Source organism: Paralichthys olivaceus, chromosome 12, assembly GCF_024713975.1.
Source record: "Paralichthys olivaceus isolate ysfri-2021 chromosome 12, ASM2471397v2, whole genome shotgun sequence".
Classification (NCBI taxonomy): Eukaryota; Metazoa; Chordata; class Actinopteri; order Pleuronectiformes; family Paralichthyidae; genus Paralichthys; species Paralichthys olivaceus.
This window is the reverse complement of record NC_091104.1, coordinates 15,369,614-15,395,597: the sequence shown is the minus strand read 5'-3', so window position 1 is coordinate 15,395,597 and position 25,984 is coordinate 15,369,614. Positions and strand designations below refer to the sequence as shown.

Below are 25,984 nucleotides of genomic sequence, written 5' to 3'. Positions count from 1 at the left end.
CGTTTAAAAGGGTGTTGAGTGCAGCCTCACCCCCGCTTAGAAATGTGTGTGATGTGTACAGTCGTGTGTATGTGTATGTGAGTGTAGGTAGGCTTTTAAGGTGCTCTGAGGGTAAGTTGTCAGTGCCCCCGCCCCTTCCCTTCTGCAGCGGGCTCTGGCTGCCTATCTAATCACAGGGAGACAGGTGTGATGGCTCTGACAGCACAGGCCATGCTCTCCCCCTTGATCAAAGCCGCTCAGTGATGGCTGTCTGGCACTCCCCGGCAGTACGCTGGTGTAATCTGCCTCCTCGGACAGCTAACATCTCAGACTGAGCTCTGTGAGAGGAATCTATGTGCTAACCGTGCCGCTCTTTAGCCCTTACCATGGGGTGAGCAAGGAAAAACCTGACATGAGGAGTTCAGGCCTTCAGTACGAAGCACAAAGAAACAAATCGGGTTGACTCAGGGAAAACTTATGCAGGAGAATTTTAGAAGGTACTGGAATGAGAGGGGGGATTTTTTTCTATTTCACTTTAACTTTACTACACAAAAGTACTTAAAAAGTTGCTTAAGACACATTTGGCTCCAGTGTTCTAGCAACAGCAAAACTGTAGTAGAACAATACAACTAAATAGTTGCTGAATAAATGCTTAACTGATAGGATCGGGTATTTATTAAACATTAAGCTCTTGTGATCACAAACATCAATTGTCCACAAAGTGTATATAGTGTAGTAGTTTATAAAGCTAACTCACCTCTCAACAGTAGCAATGGAACTGTAAATATCTGGGCTGTTGTTTTTTCGCTCTACACTTCAAACCATTGGATTTGAAATATAAAATGAAAATGGGAAATTTTAAAAGATGATTCTTAGCTTTATTTTGAATAAGTAATTTCCCTCCCACATCAACACCAACACAAATCTTAAAATGCAACTTAAATTTAATCCTCACTGTTTCATTTGATTCCATTTGTTTAGATGAACAACAAAAAGCACACTTTATCGTTCTAATATGTATGGACAGCATTGTAAGTTTTGATTACATCTCTGTGGTGTTTCCTCCTGAACGCTAGAGGCGCTATGAGACAGTAGACAGTGCAGGAGTAGAGTAGAGAAGAAGAAGTGAAGGGAATTGCCTGAAGCAAGATGCTACCTGTGTATGCTACCTGACCTGACGTCCTCCCGGTTTATTGTTTTGTATAAATAAAGTAAGTGAAGTAAAGTACGTCGACGCTTCTCATTACAATATCACATATTGGCGACGAGGATGGCGGCCCTGCACCTGAGCCAGCCGCCGCCTTTTCTACAAAACGTCGGGGAACCACCGGTCCCGTTCAAGGCATGGATCCGGACTTTCGAGAACTATCGGCTCGCCATGTCAGAGTCGGAACTGCCGGAGGCACGTAAGAGAGCGCTGCTTATTCATTGTTTGGGCGCAGAAGGGCAAAGACTATTTTACACGTTGACGGTCGCTGACGACAAGTACGCCACCGCGCTGGAGGCTCTTACGGACTTTTTCACACCGAAAGTGAACGTCGTCGCGGAACGCTACCGGTTCAGACAACGGAGTCAACGCCCAGGTGAGACGACGGACCAGTTCGTTGCTGCGTTGAAGGAACTAGTGACAACATGTCAGTTCGGGAATATGGAGGAGGAGATGATAAGGGACCAAGTTGTTGAAAAGACTAATTCAGCACGCATCAGGGAGCGTTTACTGCTGGAGATACCCCTCACACTCTCCAAAGTGTTGGTCATAGCGCGCCAGATTGAGACTGCTGTGTCGGAGGCGAAAGCTATCTGCAAGGGAGCGACAGACAGCGCTGTGCACGCTGTTCACCAAGCACCACAACAACACAGGAAGTTCAAGAAAGACAAAAATAAAACCTACTCACCTTCACAGACTGCACAAAGGAAAACATGTTACAGGTGTGGTTCAACTCAACATACTGCTAACTTCCAAGGCTGTCCTGCAAAAGAGGCGCACTGCAACGCCTGCAAGAAAAAAGGACACTTTGCAAAGGTCTGTAGAGGGAGCAAAAATGTAAGTGCGGTGGAAGCTGTCCCAGAAGTGACTATTTTGAATGTGAACACTTGTGGCTCTGGTAGTATAATGTGTACAGTGAAAGTCAGTAGTCATGGGTCAGTAACTCAGGATATTGAGCTAATGCTAGACACAGGTTCAGCAGTGTCCATCCTGCCAGAACAAATGGTCACTGAGTTTTTCCCTGAGACTTCCCTTATGGAACCAAAACTCAAGCTGAGGGATTATGGTGGGAATTCTATAGCTGTGAATGGTTGCTTACAAGCTAATGTAGCATTTGGGGACCTCAGTACTACTACAGTGTTTTACATTGTAAAGAACGGTTCAGCAGTCCTAGGTAGGGACTTATTCTACTCACTACAGATGCAGCTGAAAGACGGTAAAGTCACTGCCAGAACTGGTAATCAGTCAAAAGCTTCAGTAGCAAGTATTGCAGGGGACAAATTAGGCTGTGCTAGAGGATTTGTCCATAGAGTTAACGTACGCCCAGATGTCAAGCCAGTACAACAGAAACTGCGTAGATTACCCTTTTCAGTCAGAGATGCAGTGTCTAAGGAGTTAAAGAAACTCGTAGAACAAGATGTTATAGAGCCAGTTGAGTCATCTGAATGGATCTCACCCATAGTCGTCACTACAAGAAAAGACAGACCAGAACCAAGACTCTGTGTAGATCTAAGAGAGCCTAACAAGTCAGTTGTAATCGACGGCTTTCCACTGCCGCACATGGAGGAAATGTTCACAGAGTTGAGAGGAGCAACGCTGTTTTCCACATTAGACCTCCAGAGCGCCTATCACCAGATGCCGCTACATGAGGACAGCCGCAGCTTGACTACCTTCATTACACACGATGGCTTGTTTCGCTTCAAGCGGGTGCCATTCGGACTGGCATCGGCGCCCAGCTGTTTCCAGCGGATGATGTCGACGATCCTGAAAGGTTTGCCAGGGGTCCAATGTTACCTCGATGACATCATTGTTTCAGGTGCGACAGCTGAGGAACATGATAAAAGACTGACAGCTGTGCTTCGGCGTATACATGATGCAGGGCTGAAGCTGAATCACTCAAAATGCAACTTCAAACAAACAGAACTGTCTTTCTTGGGGCACACGGTGTCAGGTAAAGGACTGCAGCCTGATGCCTCACATGTGACTGCTGTTTCTCAAGCACCTCCACCTACGGACCTGCCCAAATTGAGGTCATTTCTAGGGCTCACGTCATGGTATTCCAAATTCATACCAGACTATGCTGCTGTTGTTGAGCCCCTGAGAGCACTTTTGCGTGGAGCAGAGACATTCACATGGACTCCTGAGGCTCAAAAGAGCTTTGAGACTGTTAAAAGACTTATAGTGAACAGCCCTGCTCTCTCTCTGTTCAATCCGGAGCTGCCCACTGTTGTCACGACGGACGCGTCTGACTATGGACTAGGAGCAGTCCTCACCCAGATACATCAAGATGGTTCTGAAAAAACTGTTGCTTTTGCATCGCGCACGCTCACCCAGGCGGAGAGAAAGTACTCCACGGTTGAAAAGGAGGCCCTGGGGTGTGTGTGGGCAACAGAAAGGTGGAGAACATACTTGTGGGGGAGACATTTCACATTACGCACTGACCACAGCCCGCTCACCACACTTCTAGCTTCAAAAGGTCAAGGACGAGCAGGTATGCGGATAGCCAGGTGGTCATCTAGGATGTTATCATTTAACTATGACATTCAGTACAAACCAGGTCGAGAGAATGTAACAGCGGACTGCTTGTCTCGTCTTCCACTGCCAAGCTCAGAACCTAGCTTGGTAGACGACACTGAGGTGGCACTTACCTCTACACTGACTGCCATCACTGAAACTGACTTTAAAGCTGCATGTGCTTCATGTCCTGTACAGACTCAACTACGTGAACTACTCACTTCAAGATGGCCAAAGTCAGCAAAAAGCTTGTTGCCAAGCTTACAACCATTCTTCAAACTTCGGCACGAGCTCTCCCTTCAAGATGACTTGGTGGTGCGTGGCACACACAGACTCTTAGTACCGGACAGTCTCCAACCAAAACTGATCTCCCTGGCACACGACACACACCAGGGAATTGTGAGAACAAAGCAGAGGCTCAGAGAAGCTTATTGGTGGCCAAGCATGGATGCCCAGGTCGAGGCAGCCATAAAAGCATGCATTACATGCCAATCACATGACAAGTCTGCAGTCACCCACACTACTCCACTACAGCCTGTGCCATACCCAGAAGGAGCATGGGAAAAAGTAGCTATTGATGTGGTAGGGCCCTTTGATAAGGCACCTATAGACTGTCGGTTTGCAATTACACTTATTGACTATCATAGCAAGTGGCCCGAGCTAACCTTTGTTCCACATGTCACTTCAAGTACTGTTATTCAGTTTTTGTCTGCAGTGTTCAGCAGAGAAGGAGACCCCAAGGAGCTGGTTTCAGACAACGGCTCTCAATTTGTGTCACGGGAGTTTGAAACGTTTCTCTGTGACAGAGGCATTGTGCACAGGAAGTCTTCAGTCTACTATCCGAGGGCGAACGGAGAGATTGAACGTTTTAATCGCAGCTTGAAGGATAGTTTGCAGACGGCCTCACTGGAAGGAAAGCCATGGAAAGAGTTCACAAGGGAATTCCTACATGTCTATCGTGCAACTCCCCACTCTACAACTCAGCGCTCACCAGCTGAACTGTTGCATGGTCGACCCATGCGCACTAAACTTCATGTGGCCGGACGTCCACTTCCAGCAAACAAAACACTGTCTTCAAAACAGGTTGCTCTCAGAGTGAGAGAAACACAGAAGAAAAGCAAGGCTTACACAGACCGCAAGCGAGGGGCTACAGCTGTGTTCTTCAGATGTGGGTCATATGTCCGGGTGAAGAAACCTGGCATTCTTCCTAAAACCCAGTGCAAGTTTTCCAAACCACTCAGAGTGATGGAGAAAAGAGGACAGTATACCTACTTGCTGTCGGATGGAAGATGCTGGAACGCATCTTACCTTGCACCGGTTTCTCTTCCAGCACAGGAGGGTGACAGTGAGCTGTTGCCTCTGGACTTTGTGAATACACAATCAGATACACCACAACCAGAGACATCCACACCACAGGCCAGGCCAGTCAGGCTTAGAAGAGTGCCTGAGTGGACTAAGGACTTTGTTTGTTGAATGAAGTCTGGAAATATCTGAATGCACTTGATAATGTTCTGTTTTCAATGAGTAAGAATGTAACTGTTACTAATGAATCCATTGTTCTTTATGCAGGAGTTGAAATGTGGACACACTGTTAATTTTGTGTGTAACTGAGTGTAAAATAAGTCAGAATATAAGGAAAGAAAAGTTTGTTATAAAAATAATCTTATAGATGTGTTATACATGTCATGTTACAAGTCAGAGTAGCAAAGAAAAACAGTTTCATCTGAAATGTGAAAGCTATTGTTCATATAGACAATGTTTGCTTATTAAGGGGGATATGTGGTGTTTCCTCCTGAACGCTAGAGGCGCTATGAGACAGTAGACAGTGCAGGAGTAGAGTAGAGAAGAAGAAGTGAAGGGAATTGCCTGAAGCAAGATGCTACCTGTGTATGCTACCTGACCTGACGTCCTCCCGGTTTATTGTTTTGTATAAATAAAGTAAGTGAAGTAAAGTACGTCGACGCTTCTCATTACAATATCACAATCTCACAGTTTGTTACAACAACTAGCTGCAGCGCTCACCTGTGATTGTTGTGCAGCATTTGTCCCAGCAGAGCCACGGTGAGGACCCAGCCTGTGGTCTTCCACACCCGCCCAAGGCCCAGCCTCCTCTCCAGCTTGGTGAGAGTCTGCCTCAAGCCGAGGCCTGCCAGCACACACACTGCGGCATCACTCTGCAGCCAGAAACGCTCAACCTGCAGGAAGTGAGCACACACACGTGTACAGACAAACACACAAACACTCACACCAGTATTTCCTGAAGTTTGATTCTCACGGTGCATTCACATGGTGTTGGAGTAATCTGAAAAATGAGTTCCTGGCAGGAAAAATTCACATCAACCTAAAGTTGGATCAACTTGGTAAATCTGGCAAAATTTTGATGCACGAGTTGCCAAGTTGTTGACATCATCATAATCATCAGAATTAATTAACATAATTTTACAATCAGCTCTAAATAGTTTAGCTTATAATGTGAACTCCTCAAATGTTACACTTCTGTAAAGCTTGTCACACCTAAGCCTTTTTCTTTAATCTTCATTATTATTATATTGGACAGATGTTTCATGGTGTTGTTTAAATTCTCTAAACACATAAATAAAACACATTTTGTTTACAGTGTCCATGTTTTTTCCACATTTCTACTTTAAATACAAGAACACGTTGGAACATGACTTCACGATTCTGGAAATTACACCTTACAAGGAGCACTTGAATGCACAGTTATTCCAGTCTAGGATCGACTGAGGTATGACTCAGCACGACGGTGTTTCAGGATAAGTACCTTCCATCTGTGCCCTATACAGATAATACACATATATAGAAATATCAACTGTAATGTTAAGAATGTTAACTTTTAGCCCAGTGCAGATGAAATCAATAGCAAACAGTTTAGTTGAATGAGTCTCACCACTCACCACTCCGAGCAGCAGGGGTCTCCTGATGTCCAGGTTTGCTCTCCAAGCAAAAAACAGTGAGTAGACCACCAACATGGCAGCAAACAGCCAGGACACTGAGCGACACGTCCTAGGACAGGAAAACACAAAACCACAAATTATTTAGTGTACAAATACTATTCTTGCTTTTATTATCACTTTGTGAATATCCTTGAATATACTCTTTACATTTCAATATACACAATCTAAAGTATTACTTTGTGTATATCCTGTAAAAAATACACCTGTTTTGAATATAGGCTTGAAAATGTTGTGAGCCAAGCAGCAAATGTTTACACCAGACAACTAAAAATGCAGACTGAGTCAAAATGAGGTGGTGCCAACTGCTGAGTCACAAGGTCATTACAGTAAAGTAATGTACTTAAACACAAAATAAACATGTAGTTACTCTTGTGGCAATAACTAACCAGCCTCTGAACCTGAAGAACATTGTCAAAGCAGAATGCCAAGAGACTGATTGGATTTTTGTTCTAACTAGCTGGTCACTGACATACAATATGAAAGTTTCTATTTTTTAATTCAAATTACATTACGTACATGTTAAAAAATAAAATATTTGCGTAATAAAATGTCCCAGAGCAGTTCCACTCAACAATCCAGTGGTAAACTTCCATGTGCATGTTTTACTTTTGGTGTCCTATAAAATGACCTCTCTCTTTTTCATCTCTGTGAATGCAGCCAAGATTATCAAAGTGCGCCCCAGGAGAGGGGGATCAGGGAGGTGGTCCGTGCCCTACAGGGTACCAGTCTTTATCAGCTCCACCCAATAGACCCCAGTAAGTACTGTAATAAATAACAGGATCACTCTGCCACATGCAAATACATACAAGCAGCAATTTACTTATACACACGAACATGTTTTTAAAAATCCAAAACACACATCACCCCCTTCTTGATGTGAATGTGGAGCGTCACGACAGCTTGACAGTTAGGTGCCTCAGTGTTGTTTTGTATTCTTTTTCTCTAAGATCAGCATTTTGTCAGTGGTTTTGTTCCCTCCTTTTACTCCAGGGGATTATATTTTTTGGTTGAAGTGGCTGCTGAGATGTGTGACAGAGTTTGGTGTTTTGCATGCCGGGCGTCTCGCTCATCCTACCTGTCCTGCATGGAGAGGAGAAGGCCTGTTCCTGCCAGCACCAAAACGGGAATGGAGAGGTCTGCAAGGCAGTGGTCCATCTGGGCCCTACACACACATACCCACAAACACACACATGATGGACGCCGAAGACAAGCTCAATTACCCTCCCTGCTACTGGAGTCAAGGACACAAATTATTCAATGCCCTCCATCCCCTATCAAAACAAACTCCTTGGACTGTATGTTCCTCCTTTCAATCGGATTGACAGATACGAATGACTGTGTCATCCACCCCCCGCTGCCCCATCCTCTTGTCACAGCGCCTGTCAGTCACAGAGCACTTGCTCAGAGCAGGGGGATAGTTTCCTGCCTCTTCCTTAATACCCATCTCTATTTGACAGCTTATTGAGTCTCTGTATCTCCCGATGTACACTATGTGTGAGTGTGCTCATGGGCGTGTGTTTGTGAGTGTGTGTGTCAGCTTCTTCAGCGGGTTTACGTCGCCAGTGCGATATGCCTGTCATGTTCCCCTCTCTTCCCCATCTTGAAGGTGTGCATGTCCATCAAGCAGCAGGGGTGACGAGAAGGGGGTGGGCGTCTGGCGGAGGGGGGGCCAGTGGTGGGGGGTCTTAAGAAGCGCACGCACCCCTATCCCGTCAACTGGAGGAAGACACCAGGAGTGGGATGAGTGCAGTAGTGGTGGTGGAAGTGGGGAGCAGGGGAGGGAATCGGATGGAGGAGGTTTTGGGGGAGGGAGGGAGTGGGGGGGGTTGCTGGAGTGGAAAAATACAATTTCTCCAGCTCTATTGCAGTGTCTGTCATCACAGCTTGTCACGCTTAAAGACCAGAGCTGAGTGATCATTTCAAACTGCTGGAGAAACAGAACACAGCGATTTGGCCCTCTAAGCAGGTTCAGTTCTGCTTTGATGGGAGAGAGAGTTGAATGGGAAGAACAAAAGCTGCTGGGGAGAGAGAGAGAAGGAGAGAGGGAAAAAGAGGGAGAGATGGAGAGAGAAAAAGATGGGCAGCAGAAATGACTGGGCTCTCTAAAGAGACTGATGTGATTGTGGTTAAATCTGCGTGAAACACCAGAACCGGTGCAGAGTGTGGTTGGGAAGTCCACTTCTAGAACCATGTGCGCCCTCTATGGGCCAAGATCAAATACACCCAGTTTCCTCTAATGTCTCTTTCTAACTCTATCTTAGAATCTATAGAATCTTTTTAAGTAAAAACAAATCACCAAAGACAAGAAGACACACGGAACTGTTGAACAGAAGGAACAAGCAATAATAAATCAATAATAAAACTGTCTACGCTGCACATGCAGAAAACATAGATGTCATGACCATAGACTGTGTATATAATTGGACGACACGTTTCCATTTCCTATCCAAAAATTAAGCTAAATCTTGATCTTGAGCTGTATCTCAGATATGAAGGCTGCCATCTTATGCCCAGGGTCTGTGCAGTAGCGATTAGGAGAAGGAGCAGTGGCAGCAAGGTCACATAAAAACACATGCTCCACCAATCATGAGTCAGTGTCACCTGTCAATCATGATATTTCACTCCATTTGAAATCAAATAACTGATTAAAACAGGAAACAAATAACTGTTCGATAAGAACAACCTAAAATAACAGAAACTATCTTTGTGAAAAATGTATTTGACATGTTTTTTTGACATTTTAGTTTGGTCCATGTCCCATCCACTAACATGCTGTAACCATTCACTTTTGGGGAGCACTCCTGTCGTCCATCTTTATACACAGTCTATGGTAATGCCAATCAATAAGGGAATGTGCAATATGAACCTAGTAAACACAAGAAAATCTGTTGTTTTTAATGATTCAAACGTGTAAACAAGGAAAATATAAACTTACTGTAGCATAGTGGTGATGTTCACAGAGCTCTCAGTCTTTGCCTAAAAAAAGGAAAAAACGTCAAATGTAAAATAAAAAGGAGCACATACAGTGCAAGGTGGATAAGGCAGGTGGGTAAGCAGCATGTACCAGGCTGAAGGTGCCGTATTCAGCCCTCAGTAAGTGGGTCAGCAGGCCTGACAGACTAGTCTGATCGCCCCAGCTCCAGCGGGCTGTGTTGAGGTAGGAGGAGACGGGCAGGTAGATGTACGGCAGAAAGCCAGCGAGGAAACACACTCCCAGAGATACAACGACACGTAATGACAGCTCCTGTGAACATCACATGAGACGCATGTTGTTTAAGTTGTTGATATGAACAGATGTAAAACATTTAGATTTATTGTTGTTACATAAACAATCTTGGTATTTAATATAAAATATGGGATATACCTACACTGTAGATGTAAAGATAGCAAGACAGGAGACACTAATGGAAATCAACTCCACAGCCACAAACAAACCATATAATCACTGAGAGGCATAAAAACACATGTGATTCAATATGAAAGTGTAGCAGGTCAGAGGTCATCAGCTCAGTATAATGTCCTTCATGTGGCCCAGGACACATTTGTGTTCACAGAATGTGGCCACATGCGTCCCTGAATCTGAATGATCGGATTTTCAGACTGATGTTAATATCACATCTCAACTGGTTCTGAAAAACTAAATCTAACATTACATTTATGTCAGTTCATTGGGGACCTTCTCTAACAACTTTAAAAAAAAATTGTGATTCTTTGAGTCCACAAAGATAAACAAAGAAACTTCTGGACTTTTTTCCGATTACTGTATCGATATTAAGGATCCACTTGTTCCCAGGCTCTTACTTCTTGGATAAAACATTTTCCACATATTTTTTACCTCTGTATAGAGTTCAAACAAATGTATGATCTATAAATGTTCATTTAATACAATTGAGAAATTACTTTTCTTGTGAATGGGCTGTATTTAAATCGTGCTCTTCTAGTCTTATCAACCACTCAAATTGTTCAGAGTAATAGTCACATTCATACAATGCTTCTATACACAGCACTTTTTCTTCTATCACACTATTTACACACTGTCAAGGACATTTTGGGTGAGAACTGGAGGAGCCAGGATAAGAAGTACCGACAGTCTACCGGACAACCCACTCCTGCTGATCCACAGCCACTCATTAAAATTTGTCTTGGGATTTAAAATGTGTGTGTGGTTCTATTCATGAAGCCGCAGGACTCACCTGATGAGAGTAGAGTCTGAGAAAGACCCAGGGAATGATGACCAGTATATACAGCACCAGGGTGTGTTGGTTACAGAGCCCCAAGCCACAGCATAGTGCCCCCCAATGTGCAATCTGATGAGGGCAAGCAGGTCAGTACAGCACAGCGAGTTCAATAGAAAGACAGTTCTCCAGTCTAGAGTTGTTTTGTGTTTATGTTACCTTCGACCTGTTCTTGGTGTCTTGAGCACAGTGGAAGCTGGCGATGGAGAAGAAGAGCAGACCAACAAAAAGGTTGTTGAGGGTGAAGACCTCTGCCACCATGGACCACTGCCAGCTCAGCCTGGACACTGCAAACAGGCCTCCAGTCAGCACTGCTCCAGGGCCAGGACCAGCCAACCTGACAGTGACAGAGAGGAGACCTACAATATTATACATGACTTCAGAAAGACAGATATCCAGGAAATAAATGGCTCCGCAGCTATTTTATCTTTTACCTTCATAAATGTTTTACAATAGGGTTGCTGCAACCATCAGAAAGTTATCTAAACTAAAATATCAAAATCTACCAAGCCTGGGCATCTATTTGTTTGAAAGGCTTTCTGTATTTAATATTCAAGTTTTATAAAATTCTACAGTCTAAAAGTCACCACTTCCTTAGACCAATTTGGGGAGCCATTATAATCTCTCTATGACCCAAGTTTGCTTCTCGGACAAGCCCTTGAAAAACATTCTCAGTGATTTGGGGCAATTCACATATGATGAGAGAGAACTCCCTCCCCTGCAGCCAGTTGATCTGGAGCAGACTGGCACCGAAACCACCGTGGTCGAGATAGCACTTTATCCTCAGCTTCTTAAATATAATGTGTGCACAAAAGTTTTTCCCCTTTCTCCTCTCCTGTACTGTCTCCATCTCCTTTGCGGTAATTGAAGCAAACTTGGGATAATCTGTCATACGCTAAGACCCACCACTTACTAAAATCAGAGACAGAGTGGGAGAGAGAGAGAGAGGGGCGACAAATGATGGCGAGAAGGGGAAGAAAAGCAAAACAGTGCAGAGTGTGTGTTAAAGGGGTGAGGCAGTGTGCGGGATGAAGGATGAAATATAGAAAAAAGGAAGAAAAAAGTTCAAGAAGAGAGAGGGTAAAAAAGAGAAAAGAGAAAAAAAAAGTCAGCCCAGTCCCCGGCATGCTGGCTCTGAAATATGAGCAGCCTCGACAATTAGGGAAGTCAGGCAGTATGGCCCTTTCCGCCATTGTGTGGAGTGGCTTAGAGTCCTCATCAGCCTATCAGCTAACTGACAGGCAGAGAGCTGCTCTATTCAGCACCGCAGATACAAGCTGCAGGCCAAACGGCTGCCAGGTCCCTTATGACCCCACAATCCCTTGCCGGTGACAGCTTCAAGCTCCATAGCAAATTAGGCGCTCTCACATTACAATCGCAGAAGACAGATTCCATTAACGGTATCTGAAATTGAGTAGAGAGCAGGCCCGTTATCAGACCTGACTCATAAGCACCGCCATTAATCACAAGGCATGATACCATTTATACATTTCCAGCTCTCTGCCTGCCGCTGTGATAGTCAGCCACAAAAGGCCTGATGAGACTTAGGCTAGGGGAACAATGGAGCTTTCTGAGGAAAGCGCGGTAAATCAGGAAAAAAAGGAGAGGGAGAGCGAGAGAAGGGTAGGGGAAAAAAACTCTTGCTTGCTGACTACTTCCCCTTTTTTCTTGGGTTTTCTCTCTGCACTCGCCACTATTTTTCCTCTGTGTTCACTATAAGGCAAGCTTGGCAGATGAGTGTGTGTGCACGCACTTAAGGGGGGGGGGGGGTGAACTGTGTTGATGGGGAGTCTAGGAGTGGGTCTTAATAAGAGATAGCAGCGCCTTTCTCACTGCACCGCTCCAGGAATTAGTTGTAACTTGAAGGAAGGATGAAGACGGGTGTGGAGTGGGGAGGGGGGCAGATGGGGACTTTTGTTGAGGTGCAGGGACCCTCCGCACCCATAATTTTACCTCCCTGCATGACAATTAACCCGTGGCTCATGCACCTAGCAGGGGGCCTGGTTTTTGGGGTAGCACGGGGTTCAGAGCAGTCGTGGGGGTCCACAGTTGGGTTATTACACCAAGTCTGTTCCTCCTGCCTCTGAAAGCCCCCATCTGATAGCCAGGCAGCACTCATCACATATTCAGACACACACACTCCTGCTCCTCGACTTCTTTATTCTCCCTGAGTGCCTGACAAATCTCTCTGTTAGAGCTTGTCAGTCCGTAAGAGCCCAGTGGTGTGTGTACAGCGCAGCCTGTAAATGACCTGTCTGTCTGCGTCGGACCACCTGAGTCCCCGTCAGCCTCTCAGCCATCTCTGCACAGCTCATTCTCCAGGCTGGGCTGCTCCCAGGGCGTACAGATAAAGCTGGATACATTCTGACACCAGTGAAGCCGTGTTCCCCGTTATCACAACTCAATGCGGTGCAGGATGCCGCTGTGCTGAAATGTTGTGGCTCAATGACAATGGCCTGGTTGAGACATGGCAGGAGAATAACACAGCTGACAGCGAGACTATTCTACCCTGAACTGATCCACGCTGCCAAAACGTCTGTGTCATCACTTGGGTAATTAACTAAATGACAAATATAATGCATTAAATGTGGAATAAGGCACAAGCTTGGAAGTAATGTAAGTGGTTACAAAAGAAAATCACTAATAATTCGGCTGAAAGTTACACATACAGAATGAAAATGATGAAATAGTAGAAATGAGGAAGGCAGGTTTAAAGGGAAAGATCAAAAGGTAAACAAAAATAATGAATGACAAAGATACAACAGGCTCTGGTGAACAATGTCCCCTTCAAGGACACAACACAACAAAAGCTGTGTATAATCGCTCAAGTGTCAAAAAGGGACCTGCCTCATATACCCCCTCAGTTCTACAGTACGGGCCTGAGACGTGCCAGCACCAGGCGTCTGTGCTAAATAACAGCACACAAAAAAAAGCCTACACCAGCACTCTGAACTGAATGAGGCTCCACAATGGAGCTGGCCAAGGGAACCACTGTCACACACCACCCCGGGGAGCAGACAATACCACAGCTGTGCCATCGCGGATCAGCGCCGCACTGTTCTCGAACCGAGCGGCGGTTTGGGGGAAGCATTGCTGGAAAAGAATCACACATTCCTGAAGAGGGTAGAGAGCCCGAGAGAGGAGGTGGCCTGCTCGGGCGGAGGCTTAGGTTTCCAGCTGGCCTCCACCAACACCCCAGGGCCCTCCTTTGGCCAGGATGACAGGCAGGGTACTTAGTAGCTATTATATGACAGGGGTAAGAGGAGACTGAAATCAAACATGCCAGTGAAATACTATAAAGTGTTCTAAAGCTAGTCAGTGCACAGATAAGGGCTGAGCAACATTTCGGTATGATTGTCTTTCAGTGTCATAACAATATCATCATATCAGGGTTTACTTTGACAGAGTTCTGTTGTTTTGAAGAGGCATATGATGAATTCTACACACCAAGCTCAGTTTGTTTGTGAAACTATTAAGAGTGTGAGAAGGGAAAACTTTCCAAATTTGGAAAACTGACTCGTGTCTCCATCATCTGGAGTTTGGGTTTGCAGACGACACATTTTAGCAGAAAACCAGAGTTGTATTGTGGTAAAAGTTGGATTCAATGTACTTGAGGCTAAAACCAGGATACCATGACCTAGAGGCTTTGATTGTGTCTAATATTTTTTAATTAATACCTTCATAGTCCCCTACCTTTATCAAAATTATATTTTAAATTACTGGAATGTCCCTTAATTATTTTAAGCTAATTGTAATTAAAGATCAACAAAATTATATTATTGTGGCTTTTATTTTACATGTGTAACAAGCAAAACAGTAGGGTTATCCCTAACACACTAGACTTTCTATAATATTAATTTCTGTTATATTACCCAGCCACAATACGGATATGACACTGATATCGTTGGTAAATCACATTCTGAACATTCACAGCTGTTCTGAAATACACAGTGAATGTCTGCGTGTTTTGTCACTAATCATTTTCATTCCTAAAAATAATTTCTTGATTCATAAAATTACCTTCCAAAATAAGGAATATCATCAAGTAAGATAAAAATGTCTTATTTTGCAGTGTTTCCCAGCCTTAATCCTTTTTTCTAAATGACTTTAAAAACAGAGTGTTTGAATACTGGTTGCCAGAGCCTGATTTCCAGCCAATCACCACACCAGGCACTCCTCCTCCTTCCTGCCTCATCCGGTGTGTGTCGAAGAGGCTGCCTGCCTGCACAGAGGGTAAATAAGAGACCCGATTCTGCCGCTTCGACACCCCTCCTCCAGGAGAGCGCTCCAGTGCTCAGTGCGTGTAAAATTAATCACCACAATTTTGCTCAAACAATGCAGCCACTGACATGACAATTTCTCCCAGAATGCCATCTTAATCTCCACCCAACACACAAAAATTACAGGAAGAGGGGAAAAAAAACAATTTACAAAAATCCTGTGTTTATGCAATTCACTGAATGCCATTTTTATTGCTCCTTTTTCCAACAAATTCATTAGGCACACACCACTGATACATAAATGTTGCTGTATAGATTCCATTAACTAATTCTGGGTGAATTGTAATTGCCGAGTCTGATCCGTCTCCGTGCCTGGTGCCTTATTAAGACTGCCTGTGGTGGGTGAGGAATGTAATATTGACGTCCGAGGCAGACACAATCTCGGGCCCAGGGGCGAAAGGAATATTAAACTGGTAGTGTATTCTGCTGTCTATCTAGCTCTCCTCCCTCCCTCTCTATCCCTATCCCGTAGCCAGTAATGAGGAAATAACATCTTCATTAAACATCTGTTTAACTGTATTAGAGGATGAGTCCTGGGGGAACCATTGGTCATGCTGAGGATGGGGGGGGAGTGAAGGAGGTCTGTTGGACTACAATGTGAACAATGAGATATGGCAAAAATGTAACAAAAGGTCCAGAGATTGGGCCTTTTTAAACAGACAAACCTAAAATTGTCCTCTGTATTTACAGAAGAAAACTGGAATGGGTATTTTCTCTGTTCCCACTTGGGGAAAAGATTTTGATCCAACCATAGCAGATGTGAGAGGGAGGGGCCATCTTGCTGCCTACTGGGAGAGGTGAGAATATTGTCCAACAAAAACAACTCTTTTCAGCTGTTTCCAAGACACAACTTGCAATCAAGATGTCTAACACTATGCAAATGGTTGCAGAAATATAGCACCTCCTTACGCATCGCTCCTGACATGACCCCAAATAGATACAGGCAACTCAACCCCTGTGGAAAAAACAACCCACCTGAGTGAGGATGGAAAGCGCCATCAGGACCATATGGTGGAGGTCCTTATAAGGAGATGGGGACGCAGCACAAGGCAGGGGGATGGCACCACGCCCACCCTCCGGTCCGCTGAGGTATCAGCTGTGCCACATGGGCCAGCGAAGAGTCTCTCGCAGGTGTGCATTTTCTTCCGAAGGCCGCCAGGAGACAGAAAGGGCCCGACACATTTGATGTGCTCAACAAACTGTTATGTAATCATGTGATCAAATGGAAAAAAGTGCTGATGACTGAGCGTCGCAAGGTTGTTTTTCTGCTCTGATGACTGTCAGCCCGCTAACATGTCTGCTCCTGGTTTCTCAGGATAAGCCCAGGAATGGAGAGAGATTCTTCTCAGGTAGCAGAGATTCAGAGCAGCTTTAACAGATAAACTGTGAAAGGAGAGAGAGCGCAGAATACCAAGCTGTCTGGATTATCCCTCTATGAAGGGTGCATTCCTCTAGAGACTCTTGGCTGAGGCCTTCAGCATTCCACAGGCCAAATGTGTCTTTCTGTGAACTAGCGAGTGCAATCGATAGAAATTATCATTACGTCCACCATCCTCAAAGGCTTGTCAGGCCATGGTGTGAAAACATAACAAGACATGCAATTTGGCCATCAAACCATATGATCAAGCCAAGAGAACTGTAATTGACAAATCAAAGGGAGGCTAAGTGCTACATTTTAACTTGCGCAAGAGAGAGAAGTGGCTTCCAAGCCTATCAACTTACATTCCCCCACATTAAACACGGCAATCTGGCCGACTAATTTAAATTGATACATCAAAGGGTTGCCATGTTGGATGTACTCCAGATGAATTTCAAGGTCTACAATTTACTATTTGAGAGAAACTGCCTTCAAGTACCCGAATTAACTTCACTACATTTTGCCATCTGAAAATAATCACACAAAGCAATGATTTGTTTGGGGGTGGTGGGTGGGTGGGGGGGTTCTACTCCTCAGCTGATACAAACCCAAAAATAAAAACTGGGGAAAAGTTTATGAGGGTCTCACAGGGACAAAAAGCACAAAAGACATTTCAGGATTTAAGTTTGTTGGGGAAAGACAGAGTGAACTGGTGTCACTGCAAGGGCAGAGCAGGTATGGACGGGTGTGGACTGGTCAGGTTTGGCATTTCATCTGAGGGAAAGGCCTGGCCAGGGAGTCCCTGCAGGGCTGTGGCACGACATCTATGCCAGTCTTCTCTGTATGGTCAAAGCACCCAATGCCCTCTGTGCCAGAACAGAGAGGGAGGTCTTGACCATCCGGAACCCCTACCCCCACCTCTGATAATTTTCCCTCTCCAGTAACCCCTCACCAGGCAGAGTCTGCCAGCTGATCCACAGCCACAAGCTCATCCTAAACTAGGTCCTGAACAGATAACAACTAAAACCTTTTATGCTTATTTTTCAAATTGAAAGCGTAGATTATATGTTCATACTTAAGAGCTTATATGACTGGTGTGACTGTGGTCTGGCTCATGTCCTCACTACCCATCCACCCTTGTGGTGGATGGGTGGGTGGGTCGGGTCGGAGGTCCTCATAATGACTTTTTACTTGAACTTAATCCAAAATTGGATCTAAATCCTCAGAGATTACAAAAAGGGCTACAGTTAACATGTGCACTGGGAGCCAAATATCATCCAGACTGCATGGATATTTTCTGGCCTCAAAATATCCGTCTGTAAATGTCTGGCCAAGAGCTGTGTCCAATCCCCCAATTCACTGCTAACTCATCAAATGCATTAAGACCAGGGGGGCAGTAGGGTTACATCGACAAAATCCCTCAAGAGGCACAGTTGTTTGTTTTCTTTCTGTACTCTCATATTCTTTTCATCTCACCTGTCCCGTTTCTGGGCGGAGAAGTTGAATCTCGCCTTTTTGATGCACCTCTGAGGAGCAGTGAGGCAGGACAGGGTCCAAGGCTGATGCAGTCTGGGCTTAAGGCCAGTCCCCTGAGGAGCACTTCCTCAGCAGCGCCTGCCCTACTCCAGCAGGGCTGACCCTGTACCCTGACCTACTCTGGACCACCTGCCACCCAGCACACACTGGCCAAGCACACAGGAAGTAGGCCCATGCAGGACTGAGCACCTGGGAACACTCCGGGGGAAACTCCGTTTTCACCTGCTTTCCCTTCACTATCACTGGGTCCTCCGAGGTTATCGTGGTGTACAGGTCCAGAAATTACATCATATTCAACAATTCCTATTCTGGGAGACTAAATTAGAAGTATATGACATGCTTGGAAATGTCCAAGTATGCATAAACATTGACAAAAAGGAAAAATGTTGACACTAAGCTGCCACTAACAATGCAATGTGGAAAATCACTACGATCAGCAAAAGGATGATGTAAGGTACTCTGGCCAACCATTTGAGATAAACACACACACAAAGAGGCAAAGGGTAAAATACTCCTTACATGATGGGGTCAGCAGCAGGCGAAACTGCAGGGTGGTAGATCGCAATGCAGAGAGCGTAAACTGTGCTCATGACTGAGTGAGGGGAGAGGTGGTAAAAGAGAGAGGGGATAGGGAGGAGCAGAGCTAGTGATCCTGTTCCTCTAAGACCCAGGAGGCAAGAAGGGGGAGATTAGAAATCGTGCCGTGTCAGGATTGGGAGCGTGCTGGGCAGTGGGGGAGCAGGAGAACAGGGATGTCGGCGTGGGTGCTGGAGGGTACGGTAATTGTGATATACATACACACACACGCACGCTCACAACGGGTGGCTGATGGGTAAACAGGCAGGGCAGGGTGGTGGGAGAGAGGAGTGCGGCTGGACCCTGCTCCTGAATACTGAACAGCGGATCAGGAGCAGTACTGGCAGTAAGTCAGGACCCAAAAATACCACTCTCTGTCCCAGACAGCATCAAGATGCAAAAAGTCACATGGGAAAAAACCTCTCAAAAACCTTTGTTACTTCACTCAGATATTTGACTTTTACTGAGCAGGCTGATGTGTGTGTTACTGTGCAGGTTTAGATTTGTGAAATTTGAGTCAAAAAATAACTATTATTCAAGAATTTTATTTCGGGGATTAGTTAACTCCCTATATATTCACTTAAATCAGATTCCATTAATGGCAGAGGCGGGAAATAACTAAGTAAAATAACGTATCGTTTCCTTTGTTTTAATGCATTTGAGTATAATTATTCTTTTTTTATTTGTGAATTACCAAGTGCTGCCTTTCCAACATCAAGACAAATATTAATCTCAATCGATGGGACATTAACAGAAAAAGGCGATTCCTTGTTTTACACCAATGCATTTCACATACCACATATGTAATATGGCATAAAAGACTCATCAAGACAAAACTGAATAGACTCAACTTTCAGAGAAGAAGTGTATGTCCATGACAAGGATTAATAACATGGAAGAAAGTGAAGAATGAGCCAATATCGCTAATAATGTCAAAAATGTTAACAATGAAGCAGAGCAACAAAACATTCCCTATCCCACACATTTCCTCCTAGACAATTTTTAATGCTTTAACCTGATTTAATCATATTGTTTTCTCTCTTTCTTTTTTTTTTAAAGTGGTAAATAATTTTAAATTGTCTTCAAACTATTTTAAAAGAGAAATTGCCTTCAAGGGGGAGGTTTTAACTTTGAGTATATTTCAGAGCCTTAAATTTTATACTCTTACTTGATGTTCTAAACACAAGTATCTGTATGTCTACTCGAGTAAAGAATCTGTGTACTTTTGCCACCTCTGATTAATGGCAGGAGAGGTAACAAAAATACATCTATTATGTTGTGGAAAAAGAAGGTATAATCATATATATTTACGTGCCTACCTGCAGACAGTAATGCTGAGGGCACCACAAGCTGCCGCCCCAAGCAGACTACTCATCAGGTTGACGCTGTGGGCTGGAGAGAGGGATGGCAGGAAAAACATAGCCAGGCGAGCTAGCAGGGTGAAGAGAGGGTATCCTGGAGGATGAGCCACCTGAACACACAATGACAAAGTCAGCAACTCAAATCCAGACACACAATGAAAGGTTCAATCACATAAAACAGGGAATGTTTCACTGAAAATGAAGAGCAGGCTGAGATACTGAATGTGCACGTGTTGTTTTTGTACATAATACCAAGCTAGAAGAAATATATAAGGTGTGGGTAAGACTTAAGAAGAAGTAAAATGTAATTTTGCAGTCCTTCATAAATCTAGCTGCTCTTCTGCCCCCTATAGATGCCCATAGTGGCGTGCAGTAGAGTCACAGTAAGAGAGGAGTGACACACATCCCACTCGGCCTGACCGCAAACTGTGACTGCTTTGATACTAGAGCCCTCCCCTCTCCCCCTTCTCACTTCTTTCCTCTGGCCTCTTCCCAAGGACAGTGCAGCTCCCGAGAGCCCTCGATAGAGCACGTGGTGCTCGCCAGCCCCAGCCCCCAAACCACCTTCGAGCCGCAGTCATCCTCGCCTGGGGGATCTCGGCAATCACAGCAATTAGCTGCTAAGTCTCCTCCACCCAGATAAGGGCTCAGTCATTAAACACAGACTCATTCGCCGGCACTGATAACACGAGCCATGCGGGCAGGGAAAAGGGATGGCTCTCCAAAATGAACACAGAGCTGAAAGGTGAGAGGGTGACTACCTCAGCGATCACCTCAAACTCTGCAAGGCTCCTATGCTCTTTGGTTAGATTGAGAAAAAACAAGCAACTTCCCCGCAATCTGAGAGAGGGGTTGTGGATGGAACTTGAAGGTCAGAAAGAGTCGAGAAGCAAAATAGGAGAGCAGAGAATGAGAGAAAGGAAAGGACAGCAGCTCAGCAGACAGTTTGGTGAATTGAGTGGTGCTGTCAGACAGGTAGGCAACTTGTGCATGTTTGAGGAGGGACTGTGTGGCCGACAGGAGTGGACAGATATGCAGCTGCAGGACAACTGAGGGACAAAGGCCACAGGGAGCATGAGGAAGTAAAGCCGTGGAGCTCTGGGGATCAGAAGGGGGGGCCTGCAGCCTCGGGCCCGGGGACGGCCTGCAAGGCCCTGGGGAGGCCCGAAAGGCAGACAGACAGGCCACACGGACTGCAGCACTAACAGCAGGATTACTGGCATAGTGACACCGACACAGCCTCCCTAAAAGGATCACAGCGGCGTAATAAACTTTATTAAATAATAAAACTTATTATAACTGTTAACCCGATTTAGTTCATTCTTCGCGGCTTACACACACACACAAAAAAAGAGGGGTGGATATAATAAGCCTTATACCGTACATAAGGCAAAGCCTACAAAAGCCATCGCCTTACCATTGACTTTAATTGGATTTGAAAAACGGGTTGCAAATTATAGCATTCTCTATTTGCAACTTAGTAAAATAAGTGTATAGAAAAGAAGGGGAAAAACCTGTGGACTGAAAGTAAATTAATCTGCTTTCTGCCCATGCTTAATTAAACTTCCTTAATGCTTATAAAAGTTAATGAGTGAATTGATTAAACAATACAGCTAATACTTACCCCCAGCTCACAAGCAGTGGTGATCAGCTCTCCTGTGGAAGAGAATAGGGGAGGAAATTAATGTAAACCCAATAATTATTATTAAGAGACAAGCCTGTTCCCAAAGTTTTCCCAAATCAAATACTTGCACTGGGGTTTTGCATTAATTTGCCAGGATCAAAACCTGCAAATCTTCCCAGTGTGACATTTCCTAAGCGGCACGCTCATTCTCTTCATCTCTCCCTTCTCCCCTGATGCCTCCCTCCCCTCCTCTAGCACATACACACAGATATAAACACACACACACGCACACACACGCACACACAAACCATTAGACTCCCTCTCCAATGCTCTGTCACACAAAGACACACATATGCTGATCTGAGAATAATGCTTGCAGTCCCATCCTCCCTGTGCATCGGGGTCCTTTCCCTTCCTCTTTCTTCTGCTGCTCTACGTGCCTCTCTCCTGCTCCCACACTCCCAATGTCTCAGTGTCTCGTTTAGTCCGTTGGGCACAAACAGAACAGCGATGCCGGTGACAGTCACAGAATGAGGTAAGCTGTAAAAATAAGAGCCGGTTGCACAATTTTTTGACAAGCTCTGTGTGAGGCGCAGCACGAAGTGAAAAGAAAACCCCTAAAAGCTATTTTAGGAAGCTTTAATGTACCCAGAGCGTTTCAAATTATGCTGATTTCTCACCCAATGTTTTCATCTCCCACTCATGAAAATTGAAATTTGGTTCAGATTAAATGACATTGATAAATGTTAAGGTTTGAGATGGCTCCCTCTACTGGTACGAGATGGGCAGTCATCTCCTCCATTCACAGCAGCCAAAAAACTGTGGCCTTGTTTCCTGCAGCGGTGACAGAAAAAACAGTCTTTCACTTCACCAGCATACAATCTATATAGGATGCGTGGAAAATGTATATACTACATATAACCTGAGGAGAAATAACTATAGGTAAAAGTTATGTTTTAACTGAATTTTAAAAAAAGATGATTAAAATGAAGTGATTTCTAACATTACAAGTTACACTGGCTCACAGCTCATTTATTTTTAAGTGCTTTCAAAATAAAAAAAATGACATCTCACATGAACATGGGCCATGATGCAACTGTTATAGAACAGCGGCTGAGTTTCAGATGGCATTGGCTGCTTCATGTGTTTTGCTACCTTGCCGATACAGTGAATTACGATGCCTAAATTTCTGCCACATGAGGTGCCCTAACTCTTATCACTCTAATGGACCATGAAGTCAGAACTCCTCCACCTGCACAGCTTAAATGTTTTCACAGCTCCATTTCACCTGACATGAGCCGCCAGCTACCTGCCATCATTTTATATCACACTTCCCCTCATCAGTTTCTCAATTTCACTCATTTTCCCCTCAGTAGTAGCAGACGCTTGCACCATTCAACATGGAAACTCAAACTAATACTGAGCCAAAGCATCCATCTCAGTGCCACAGAGATGGGGTTCTGCAGCCCCTACGCTAAAAAGGCAAAATATTGACTCGACGGGGTAGCAGCACGGATGCCAAGAGTCTTTGTGATAGCGGAGCATGGGCACCCACACCAGTCTTCCCATAATCCCCATCATTTCCACACTCCACATTCCTAGACAACAGCGTACCCGCGGGGCTGCGCTCAAGCCTCTCCAGGGCACATCACACCTAAAGAGATTAGGACACAGAGACGGAGACCTGGAGAATTCGGAAGGGTGTTCAGCTGGCACTATCAGAGCGGGCATCCTGCACCGTCCCTAAAGACTGTGGAGAAGGGGCTGGCCATTTTTTTTTTTTTTTCAAAGGCCCCGTTCTCTAGACAGCAGCACAAGCAGCAGGGCTACTCAGCGCTCCAATTGCCTGCTCTCTCCTCGTCTCTGCTTGCCCATATCTGGCCGAGCTTTTTATATGCTTTCACTCTGCAAATTGTGCATTCCCCTCTCCGCAGCAGCTTGTACGCCAGAGCAGTGCAGACCTAACAAGCAGAGCCTTCATGGCCTCAAGTCCACATTTGCAAGTTTGTAACCTTGCTATCACTTCTAAACAGTTTGTAATTGTGCAATGCGTTACTTCATAAACTGCATTACAAGAATGTTGGAGAACACATTGGCCGACCACATAGGAAGGTGCTGAGGGAAATATATTTTGTGTCCACTGTTAAGCCGTCTTACAGAAGAGTGCAAATTGAATTTATGCATACACACAACATTTGAATGTAAACAAACAAGCTAAATTATTTTGCAAGTCAAGGGCTGTCAACAATGCTTTGCCATTACAAATGGTGTCTGCATCACCCAGTGCAGTCAGTAAAAGAAAGAGCACTCTGCTATTTGTCTCCTTGTGAATACAGAAAAGGGAGCATTCCTGCAGATCTGTAAAAAAAAGGGAAAAGTTTAGACAAAGTAAACTTTTAAAAACTTCATGAACAACAAATGATTTGTCATAATTATCATTGCATAGAAATTAGGTTAGACTTATGTTGATCCATCCATTGGTTAAAATCTGTTAAAAAATTGGTCTTAAACAGTCACATGATTTAACAGTAGGCCTATTGACACATTTAACCACATTTATATTCCTCCTCTCTAATGCTGTCGTGTTCATGATCATGCATCTCAATTACTGGTGAAGACAACATCCATCAGTGTTAATCATGTAATAAGGTTGTTTGCCTTATTTTTCTTAGTCATAAACATGTTTAAACATTTACATGAATGTTTTATTCAGTTGTGGCAGTAAAAACTATATCTCACACACACATCCCTTGTATAAACTTTAAAATTATGGGGGGGGGAAACACCATAGTCCACCTCTGTAACAATTATGAATCACACAATCACAGCATCTTACAAACAGTGAGATCAATTTCAAACACGCATTGAAGTTTCATAGTCTATCTATTTAAGGGGCTAAATTATAATTTTAAAGATCCAGAACAATAAACAATCATTTCCAGGATATTTTGGCATTTTAATCAACATCAAGGTTGTTTCGTGGGAACATTTCCAGTGACACACAGGGACACTTCAATTCTTTCTATGTCAAACACATAGAAATGAAATGAAGTGCAGCCAACATTTAAAGACAGTTTGTCTGTCACACCAACAATGGGAAAACATATGAGTGAAATACACATAAGACAATAAAGATTAAAAAACACACACACAAACGATGCAACAATAATTGTGACGATTTGACACATTGTAGCTGTTTGTTTATTAAATTAATTGCATGTAGTACAAAGAGTTCTATCAGTTTCTTTACTAACAGTTATTTTTATCAGACCTTATCTGAAATGAATTTGTCTTAAATCTGTGGTCAGTGATCTGCAGCACCACGGACAGCACCGCTGACGCTGCAGCAGCACGTGATTGGCTGCCAGGCAACACAACAAAGCCACATGACCACTGTAGCATTTAGCTAGAAGGCTAGCACCAACCTGAGTCTCCCCCGGGGACCGTCCTCTGGACACAGGGCACATACAGCGCGGTGACACAAGCGACCGTGGCCCCGGTCAACATCCAGCTCCTCCGGGTCTCCGCGGACATTTTAATTTAAGACTAAACACAGATAGGTTTGAAAACAACTGCTAGCTAATGGCGACTAGCTAACGAGCTAACGCTACTAGCGCCCATTCATTGAAGGCTGGAAACGATAAACGAGACCCCGAAGCGACTGTTTACATGAACACAGACGTCAGGCTGCAGCTTACATCAAGTGAACGTGACTCAAAATAAAGACTTTAGTTCATTTGTTGTAGTTTTAGCAGTTAGCTAACCTAACGCGGTTGCTTCCGGGGTTAGCAGCAGCGCCCGAAGAGCTAAACTCGCGATACTAGGAAACGCGCCATTCCTCAAACTTTCACCAGCGTAGTGGTTAACTTATGTGTGTGGCTTATAAAGCAATTTACGCAAGTTGCTGCGGGAGAGGACGAGTGATCCCCCTCGTGTGAGGAGCACGTCCATGGAGGACCTGCCCACGCGATGACAACTCACAGACCTCCTCGTTCAGAGTAAAGGGGGGGAGGGGGGGGGGGGGGGGGGTCTGCTCCTCTTTATAAACTCTCTGCACCTCATTGTTTCTCCTGCGACCACTTCTGCGTGAAATCTTCTGATAATGAATAAAGAGTCCATCCTGTTCTCTTCATACATGTTTGACTGATTTGTCTTTATTTATATCCACCTAATTTTTATTGCTTCTGATATTTATCTTTAAATCTGGTTTTATATTTGGCTTCAATACTACTTGTGTCTTTCAATCACTGTATACTTAAAACATTGTATTGTCAATCTCTTCATTAGCACATAGTTCTTTACAGTGATGGTTTTGTAATAGTTCTGGTGGCTGTCATCTC

The 25,984-nt window shown here is 44.4% G+C and overlaps 1 protein-coding gene across 4 annotated transcripts in view; it reads right to left on the bottom strand.

Moving 5' to 3' along the window:
- tmem260 (transmembrane protein 260) overlaps nt 1-25,637 on the bottom strand; it is a 31,060-nt gene extending 5,423 nt beyond the window's left edge. Inside the window, exons 1-11 of one of the 4 annotated variants that reach the window (XM_069536233.1) lie at nt 25,070-25,637; nt 21,995-24,002; nt 21,645-21,676; nt 19,979-20,130; nt 11,070-11,247; nt 10,869-10,982; nt 9,740-9,919; nt 9,611-9,651; nt 7,751-7,837; nt 6,616-6,724; nt 5,723-5,895 (exon numbers count right to left, since the gene is read on the bottom strand). In XM_069536233.1, coding sequence (XP_069392334.1) covers nt 5,723-5,895; nt 6,616-6,724; nt 7,751-7,837; nt 9,611-9,651; nt 9,740-9,919; nt 10,869-10,982; nt 11,070-11,247; nt 19,979-20,079 — 983 coding nt within the window. In that variant the 5' untranslated portion in view covers nt 20,080-20,130; nt 21,645-21,676; nt 21,995-24,002; nt 25,070-25,637. The other 3 variants (XM_020085260.2, XM_069536232.1, XM_069536234.1) reach the window with 3 other exon arrangements.
- Nucleotides 25,638-25,984: the final 347 nt, after the last annotated feature.